This window comes from Sapajus apella, unplaced genomic scaffold (genome assembly GCF_009761245.1).
Source record: "Sapajus apella isolate SASKATOON/1434 unplaced genomic scaffold, GSC_monkey_1.0 scaffold85, whole genome shotgun sequence".
NCBI lineage: Eukaryota > Metazoa > Chordata > Mammalia > Primates > Cebidae > Sapajus > Sapajus apella.
Genome location: NW_022437025.1, coordinates 4478677 through 4487174, shown reverse-complemented (window position 1 = coordinate 4487174; position 8498 = coordinate 4478677). Strand labels below are relative to the sequence as shown.

Here is an 8498-nt window from a genome sequence, read left to right as displayed (position 1 = left end):
GCTGTGCTGGACACACCTGGGGCCGTGGGGTGATGGCCTGGGTCCGGTTGTGCTGGGCACACCTGAGGCTATGGGGTGACACCTGAGATCCGGCTGTGCTGGGCACACCTGGGGCAATGGGGTGACGGCCTGGGTCTGGCTGTGCTGGACAGGCCTGGGGCCGTGGGGTGACGGCTTGGGTCCGGCTGTGCTGAGCATGCCTGGGGCTTGGGCTGTGGAGCCTCTGGATGTGGAGGGGTGCTTCAAGCAGGGAGGTGTGCTTAGTGTGGCACTGTCACTTAGTTGTAGAGACCCTGGCCAGCCGCAGGGACACAGAGGCGCCTGGGAACCTGCGGAGGAGAGGTTCTGTCTAGCGCGAGCCCCACCTCCTGTCCCTCACGTGGCTGCTGTGCTGGCCTCGTTTGGCCCCGAGTCTGAGGAGGGGACAGAGGCTCCCTTTCCTACCCGACTACGGCAGGAGGGGCCTGCCAGTGGTGACCGGGCTGGCCAGGGAAGCCCGCGCAGGAGGGCCCTGGGGATCCCACGTCTGGCTCCACATCACGCAGGCAAGGAAACCGAGGCCCAGGGTGAGGGTCCGAGGCCGAGCCAGCCTCACACAGCACATGGAGGCAGAGCTGGGACTCTGTCCCAGGCCTGCCTCCCGATCTGGGCCCCTTTGGGTTTCTGTGCCTGCAGACATTGTAGGGGCCACTCCTGCGGGTGCTGCCTTTGCTGTGTGTCCAGCAGGGGTGTGGGGGGCAGGGCCAAAGCTGCGCCTGGCCCGGCCACCCTCAGTGACCCCCTCCATCCTTTTGAAGGGCCCTTCTTCGTTCTGTGTCCTGACCACCATGTGAGAGTGATGACGGGTCCCTGGGATTCAGGACTTGGCCCCCAGGCCCTCAGGCAGGCTTCAGGGGCTCCCCAGGGAGAGGCAGCCCCCGAAACAGACGCTTCACCGCCGAGCCCCAGCGCATCCTCCAAGGAGGTGGCAGTGGCAGCCGCCCCGGAACCTTTGATTCCGTTTCATCAGTAGGTACCGGCCTTTGCTGCTCTAGGAGCTGTCGGCCTCACTGAGACCCCCCAGGCCCGGGCCGTCTGGAGGTCAAGGGGGTGGACAGAGAATGGTGGGAGCCCCGGACAGACCTGGCCCTGGCCTCGTTTCTGCTGCTTCCCAGCTGTGTGGCCTCAGCAAGTCAGTCTACCTCTCTGGGCCTCTGGCCTGCCAGCTGCACGACGGGCCAAGAACATTCACCCAGCAGGGCTATCCTGGGTTCGATGGCACAGGAGGTGCAGCATGAGCTCTCACCAGGCACATCCAAAAAGCTTTTTAGGAAGTTACATAAAACGTGTGTACCCATAGTGAGGAGGCACACGGGACCCACAGGTAGAGCCAGGGGATGTGAGGACAGTTGACATGCAAGCTCCTGTTCACTTGCTGAAGCAGGGGGCATTAACTTGGCTTGGAGCTTCCTGGTAGCCAAAGCAAAGAAAGAACCTCAATCTCTTGATTTGCAGTGTCTCAAGTGACAGGCTGTGGCTTGACTTCTCTCATTACTGAGACCCAAGAGGATCTTCTGCTAAGAATCCTCCCTGTGTGCTGTGGCCAGTGCTGTCCCAACAGCGGACGCTGAGTGTGTTCTTCTGTCATCTGGAAAGAGGGACTGTCAGTCATCTAGTCCAGTTTCCTTTATTTTTCTGGCTGAAGGAACTCAGGCCCAGAGACAGGAGTGATCTCTCCAGGTTATCTGGCAAAGTTGCAGTGGCACCAGGATTTGAATCCAGGCCTCCAGAGCCCCAGGCTGGGGTCTCCCTCACCCCTCACTGCAGAGCTGGGGAAGGGCAGATGCTTTGGGGGTCTGCAGGGCTCCAGGTTCACAGGGGAAGTTGTGTTTCCAGAATGAGGCCCCTAGGCTGAGGGGCGTGGGGCTCCCTGGAAGCAGTGTCACACACACTGAGCCTGAAGGCCACACACCTGGGCTGGCGTGTGTGTGTGTGTGCACGTGCACATGTGTGTGTCGGGGGAGGGGAGGGACCTGCTCAGGGTGCTTGGGGCTGCTGACCTGTCCAGTCTCTGCACAGAATGTATCTGCCCCGCATCTGGAATCCCACAGCAAAGACCTCCCTCTCCTGGCTCCAGGTGGGCTCTGAGGGTCCCCCAGGACCCCATCGACGACTTCATGGGTGGCCCTGCGACGCCTGACAACCCATGGATGGGTAAGTGTTTCCACGGGCCTCTCTTTCCCGGGGAAGGTGTGTGCCAGGGTGCGGCACCAACATTTTGGAAGCTGCCCTAAATCCTCCCAAGCCAGGGTGATAGCTATTAGGTGGTGCAAAAGTGTTTGCGGTTTTTGTTATGACCTTCGATGGCAAAAACCTCAGTTACTTTTGAACCAGCCTAATCTTCTCCAGCCTGTAAGGTCATAACTGACACTCAGGAAGCTCTGCGTGGGGGGCTGATGCCGCCTCACAGGATGCTCAGGGAAGCTGCTCCAGGGCCCCTGGCCACTGTCTCCAAAGAGCTCCCAAAGGTCACCTCTCAGACAGGGCAACACGACAGTCTCAGACTCGATCCTCCTGTCACCGCGTGAAACACCTGGAAGGCCCTGGGCCGAAGTGGGCTGGCGCCGGCTGAATTTGCCACGCGCGCTGACAGAGGACCGTGACTGCGTCCTCTGTGAAACGCTGGCACTGCCAGCAGCCCTTTTGCTTGGATGCCAGGTCCAGCGCTTTTTGTTCTGTGCCAAGCTGCCAGTGCCTGGGTGGCCGGTGCACCTGTCAGGGGGACAGAGCCCCATGCCGAGCGGGGTGGGGAGGAGGTGGGGCTGGGGGTTGTGGCTGCAGAAGGAAAGGAGGAAAGAGCCCCCACCTTGGAGGCTGATGGTTGAGCCTCGTTTATCAACATCTCCGAGCCTCCATTTTTCTCATCTTCAACCGAGGGATCAAAACACTCCTGGTTGGGTGCAGTGGCTCACGCTTATAATCCCAGCGCTTTGAGAGGCCGAGGCGGGGAGATCACCAAAGGTCAGGAGTTTGAGACCAGCCTGGCCAACATGGTGAAACCTTGTCTCTATTAAAAATACAAAAATTAACTGGGTGTGAGGCAGGAGAATTGCTTGAACCTGGGAGGCAGAGGTTGTAGTGAGCCGAGATTGTGCCACTGCACTCCAGCCTGGGCAACAAGAGTGAAACTCCCTCTCAAAAAGAAACAACCCACCCCCTCTGAGGACCACGGAGACCTCCCCTCCTTCCCTGCAGAGGCCAGGCTCACTACAAACCTCCTTGAGGCCAAAAGACGAATTCCCCAGGGTCCAGAGTCGCTGGCCGACATCGGCCCTGTCTGCCTCCTCTGGCCCCTTATGGTCTCCCTGGCACTCACCATGTGGCCTTCCTCCGCAGCTACGGGGCTGGCCTCGGCATTGGCAGATTTCCAGGGCTCGGGGCCTGAAGAGATGACCTTCCAAAGAGGCGACCTCATCGAGATCCTCGGGGCACAGGTGCCCAGCCTGCCCTGGTGCGTGGGCCGACACGCAGCCTCGGGCCAGGTGGGGTTTGTGCCCAGCAGCCTCGTCAGCCTGCAGGGCCCAGTGTCCGAGTGAGTGGCGGGAGCCCCTCCCCTTCCTGAACCCACCCCATCGCACCTAAGGGGATATTGCTGCTGTCCACCTGGCTTCCCGGTTCACAAGCCTGGAAGTCATTGTGGACGACCCCTAGTCCCTTCCCTCGTCCGCAGGCTGCTGCCCCCTTGGCCCCAGTGCCTGGCCCCAGGTCCCCTGGTGTCCTTCCTCTGGGCTGCTGCAGGGAGAGCATTCTCTTGAACGCACACCTGCCCATGTGCTTTATCTTCCCATGGCCACCATGATAAGGTGCTGCACACCCAAGGCTTCAAGCAACAGAAATGTGCTCGTTCAGAGTTCTAGAGGCCAGAAGTCTGAAGCCAAGTGCCAGCAGGGCCACATTTCCTCGGAGACTTGAGGGGAGGGTCCTTCTTGCCTCTTCCAGCTCCTGGCTGCCCCGGGCATTCCTTGGCTTGTGGCCGCATCCCTGCACTCTGCCTCTGTCTCCGCGTGGCTGTCTTCCTCTGTGTCTATTCTAAGGGTGCCCATCTCCCAGGGCCCATGCAACTCCAGCCTCACCTCATCTTAGCTGAACTAATTACATCTACAAAGATCCCTTTTCCAGAAAACCTTACCTTCTGAGGTTCCAAGAGGCATGAATGGAAGGACGCAATTTAATCCAGTACACACGTCAGTCGCTCTCCTCCGTAAAGCCCCGAATAGCTTCTGGGTCCAGCCTCACAGGCCCCCATGGCCAGGTTAGGCCTTGCCATCAGCTCACTCGGGTGCAGCTGTGCAGAGTAGCTTGCACCTTCTAAAACTGCTCTGGGTGACACGTGTGTCCTTCTGCCTGGGCTTGCCCCTCTCACCAACCCACCTGTTCTCCTGGGGCCCCCCATCAGCCCCCATGGCTCCTCTGTGGGGGCACTCTTCTGGCCATATGCCTCTTCCTATGTGATTCCCACCCTGCCTGTGACCAGGCTTCCCCAGCCAGGGAACTCCAAAAGATTTCCTCACTCACTTCTGTGTCCTCACTGCCCGGTGCGGGCAACAGCAGGGGATCTTTGGAGAGGGGTCAGCTGTGCCCATCCTTTGATGGGATTTGGTTTCCCTGGACTTGACCTTCTTAAGGCCTCAGTCAAGGAGCCCGGAGAATGTGGGTGCATGGAGAGGCCACTTTCTGGGTCATGTGACCCTGGTCCTGGCCCCACCAATGAGAAGCTTGTCTTCAATGTTCCTTTTCAATGTTTGGAGCTGCGACAGACCAACATCTCTCAGACGAGGTCTCGGAGGCCATTGGTCACCATGCCTCATCAAGCCATTCATTTGTTCCCCTGTTGGAAAGGGTCTGTTTGCTCTGGTAACTCTGGCACCTGTGCATCACAAGCAGCTGGAAGCTGGCTGGGCCATGTGCTGATGTCAGGAGCTAGACCAGCAGTTCTCGAAGCATGTTCCCATCCACCACTCCATCAGACCACATCATGCCCTAAGGAGGGGGCAAAGCTTTGTCCACATCCCTTGAGGGTGATCCCAGGGACTCCCAGCACAAGCAAGGCATCTTTTTCCTTGTTGAAATGCCTTTTCCACACTTACTTAACCTCCAGAATCCTCTTCTCACACAACCCTGTTTGCTTTTGGCTGAGCTGGTGTTCCACGGAGCACTCTTTGGGGATCCTTGGTCTAGCTGACTCCTACCATCTCCAAGGGAGACCCAACTTCTCAACAGGTTACTGGGGGCCGTGTGAAGACAACATGTACTGAACTTACAAAGGGTCAGAGAAGAGCCGGGGAATGAGCCAGTTTGTTCCCTTCCTCGTTTAACCCAGAAGGATGACGGGGCCGGGTGCCTTTGGTCCTGTTCACAGCTGGAGCAGCTCTGACTTCTCTCATCCACTCAACAAATGTTTGCTGAATATATTTCCTATTCCAGACCCTGGGTTTTCATCTTTTGTTTAATGAACAGCTTGGTGGCTCTTCTTTTATTTTTCTTTAACTTTATTTTTGACATAATTTCAGACTTAGATGAAACTTGCAAAAACAATGTAACCTTCCCGTGTGCCCTAGCCCAGGTTGCACAAATGTTAACATGTTATGACATTTGCTTTGTTGCTTTCTTTTTGTTACACTTCTATCTTTTTCTAAATCCTTTGAGAGTAAGTTGTAAGCATGATGTTCCTTTACCCTTAAACAAGGCAGTATGTGGTTCCTGAAACCAGGACATCTGCTTACGTAACCACAGCGCAGCTGTCAACACCAGGAAGTGAACACTGATTCAGTGCTGTTATCTACAGATCTTATTCAGATTTTACCAGTTGTCACAATGACGCCCTTTATAGACAATGAAAATCTCAGCCCATGTGTTCTATTCAGATATCCTGTATCCTCCTTAATACGAAACAGCTTTTCAGCCTTTCTGTGAGGTTTTTAAAGATATAGGCCTGTGATTTTGCAGAATGTGCTATAAGCTTCTCTAAGTTTTTTTTTTTTAAATCTCAATAAGGTGCATTTCAAAGTTTCATATTTCACTGGTGATTTAGTCATATGAGCAAAAATTGCCCCCTTTCTTCCTCCCTCTCTCCCTCTCTCCTCTCTCTGTTCCTTCCTGTAGTTCCTGTCCCTGACTTTATGGGAGTACCCTGAGTTTATGCTGGGCACTCTGGGGAGCGCTGGCAGAGGCCGTGCAAGAAGCAGTGGGAGTTTACAATGTGGAGAGATTGGGCTGGTTCTGCCTGCAGCTGTCACAGGGGGCTTCATAAGGGAGGGGACATTTGGGATGGGGCTTTGAAGGCTGACTAGGAGCTCACTGTCCTAAGACGCCAGTACTTGTTTGCATCTGTTGCAGCCTTTCCTCCTTCTGGGATTCATGCACGTATACGTGTGTGCACCCCTGACCAGACAAGGCACCCCTCGAGGGCGGGATCTGGTTTTTTTGTTTGTTTGTTTTTGATGGAATCTTACGCTGTTGCCCAGGGTGGAGTGCAGTGGCACAATCTCAGCTCACTGTAACCTCTTTTTCCTGGGTTCAAGTGATTCTCCTGCCTCAGCCTCCCGAGCAGCTGGGATTACAGGCTCATGCCACCACACCCGGCTAATTTTTGTATTTTTATAGAGACGGGGTTTCACCATGTCAGCCAGGCTGGTCTTGAACCCCTGCCTCAAGGGATCCGCCCGCCTGGGCCTCCCAGTTCTGGGATTACAGGCCTGAGCCACCGCAGCCAGCCTTTACGTTGTTTTTGTTGTTGTTTTTGAATCTCTGTCTCCACCCGGGGCAGAGAGTGGTGCTGCAGGACTGTGTCAAATCAAGGAATGGAAACGGGTGTTAGTGTGAAACGCTGACTTTGGAAATATGTCATTTTAAATAAAGCACTTCATTTTTTCCAGGTTGGAAAGTGCGATTTTCCTCAGTGAGGAAGAAAAGTCATTCTTCAGCAAGGGCCGCTTTTCTGAGGAGGATGCCAGGCAGTTGCTGGGGCAGATGTCGGGCACTGATGTGTACACGGTGTACAGCCTGGGTGCGTGTGGGCAATGCCCATGGCAGGGCTCCTGCCCTCCCCTTCCCCTCCACAGCGCCCGCTTCCTTCGTCCATCTGCAGATAGTGAGTGCCAGCCCCTGGGCGCCGAAAGGTGAACAGACAGAGGCTGCGCTGCCTCCAGGGCACGAAGGGGCTGCAGACAAGCCAGGCAGGAGAGAGGTGGGGTGGGCGGCTGGGGGCGCGGGAATGCAGCCCTGAGGCCCTGGTGGGCATCAGGAAGCCCTTCCTGCCCTGGCCTCAGGCACCTGCCTGAGACTGGGGTGAGGCAGAGGGTGTGGGCCTGGTTCTAATTTGCCAGTCCTGAGGACTTCTGTTCAGGCCCAGCCCTCTGCCTACTGCACTTTGCCTGAATGAGAGTGACTTTTCTCCGCCTCACAAGACAAAGAACCCAGGTTGTGGTGTGGCCTGGTCACCTGGCTGCCGGGAGTGTCAGGGTGGGACCCCAGGGCCGCCAACCTCCTAAGGACAGAGATAGTCCCTCTGACCCCAGTGCCCCTCTGTGTGTGAAAGGTTTCCCTGGGGGCTGTGGTGCAATGCATAGATGAAGGTGACCTGGGTGTGGATAAACACAAACGTGCCTCACACCTCCTTTTTTTTTTTTGGAAAAGGGCCTTGCTCTGTTGCCCAGGTGGAGTGCAGTGGCATGATCTTGGCTCGCTAAAACCTCTGCCTCCCGGGTTCGAGCGATTCTTGTGTCTCAGCCTCCCGAGTAGCTGGAACTAGAGCCGTGCACCGCCACACCCGGCTAAGTTTTGTATTTTTTGTAGAAACGGGTTTCACCATGCTGGCCAGGCTACTGTCGAACTCCTGACCTCAGGTGATCTGCCAACCTCAGCCTCCCAAAGTGCTGGGATTACGGGTGTGAGCCATCGCGCCTGACAGCTACACACCTACTTGTGTACCTATGTACGCACGTACACACATAGACATGAACATACAAATACACATGTACATACACACTGTGTGCATGTACACACACACCTACACATGCACATGCACACGCGCCTCATGCATACACGTGTGCACATGTGCCTGCACAGGTGTACACGTACACGTGCATGAACCCCACACACATATAAACAGATACGTTTCTACACACTTGTTTTCCCGCTTGCTCAGTGACATGCATTGCAAGACCTGTTTTTCCCAACAATATTAGAGTTAAAATTTTTAGACCCGGTAAATCAACTTCCCTTCCTAAATGGACAAACTTAGACTTGACCTTAGCACATCAAGGCTCAGAGGTCCCTGATGCTGTCTCCTGTCCTTTTAGGAAGCAGGCTTGGGACCCTCCATTCTATGCAGGTGCAGGCGTTGTGGGTGAGGTATTGCAGGTGTCCTGGGTGGGGGTGTTGCAGGGTGCAGGTGCTCTGGGTGGGGGCTTTGCAGGGTGCAGATGCCCTGGGTGGGGGCGTTGCAGGGTGCAGGTGCC

General features: G+C 55.9%; 1 protein-coding gene across 9 annotated transcripts in view; it reads left to right on the top strand.

Annotated features, from left to right (window-relative positions):
- The window catches only part of SH3TC1 (SH3 domain and tetratricopeptide repeats 1), a 63239-nt gene that overhangs the window by 36824 nt on the left and 17917 nt on the right, over positions 1-8498 (top strand). For 5 of the 9 annotated variants that reach the window (XM_032254059.1, XM_032254060.1, XM_032254058.1 and 2 more), the window contains 4 exons: positions 798-1008; positions 2117-2193; positions 3376-3571; positions 6915-7129. In XM_032254059.1, coding sequence (XP_032109950.1) covers positions 798-1008; positions 2117-2193; positions 3376-3571; positions 6915-7129 — 699 coding nt within the window. The remainder of the gene's footprint in view (positions 1-797; positions 1009-2116; positions 2194-3375; positions 3572-6914; positions 7130-8498) is intronic. The other 4 variants (XM_032254063.1, XM_032254062.1, XM_032254061.1 and 1 more) reach the window with 3 other exon arrangements.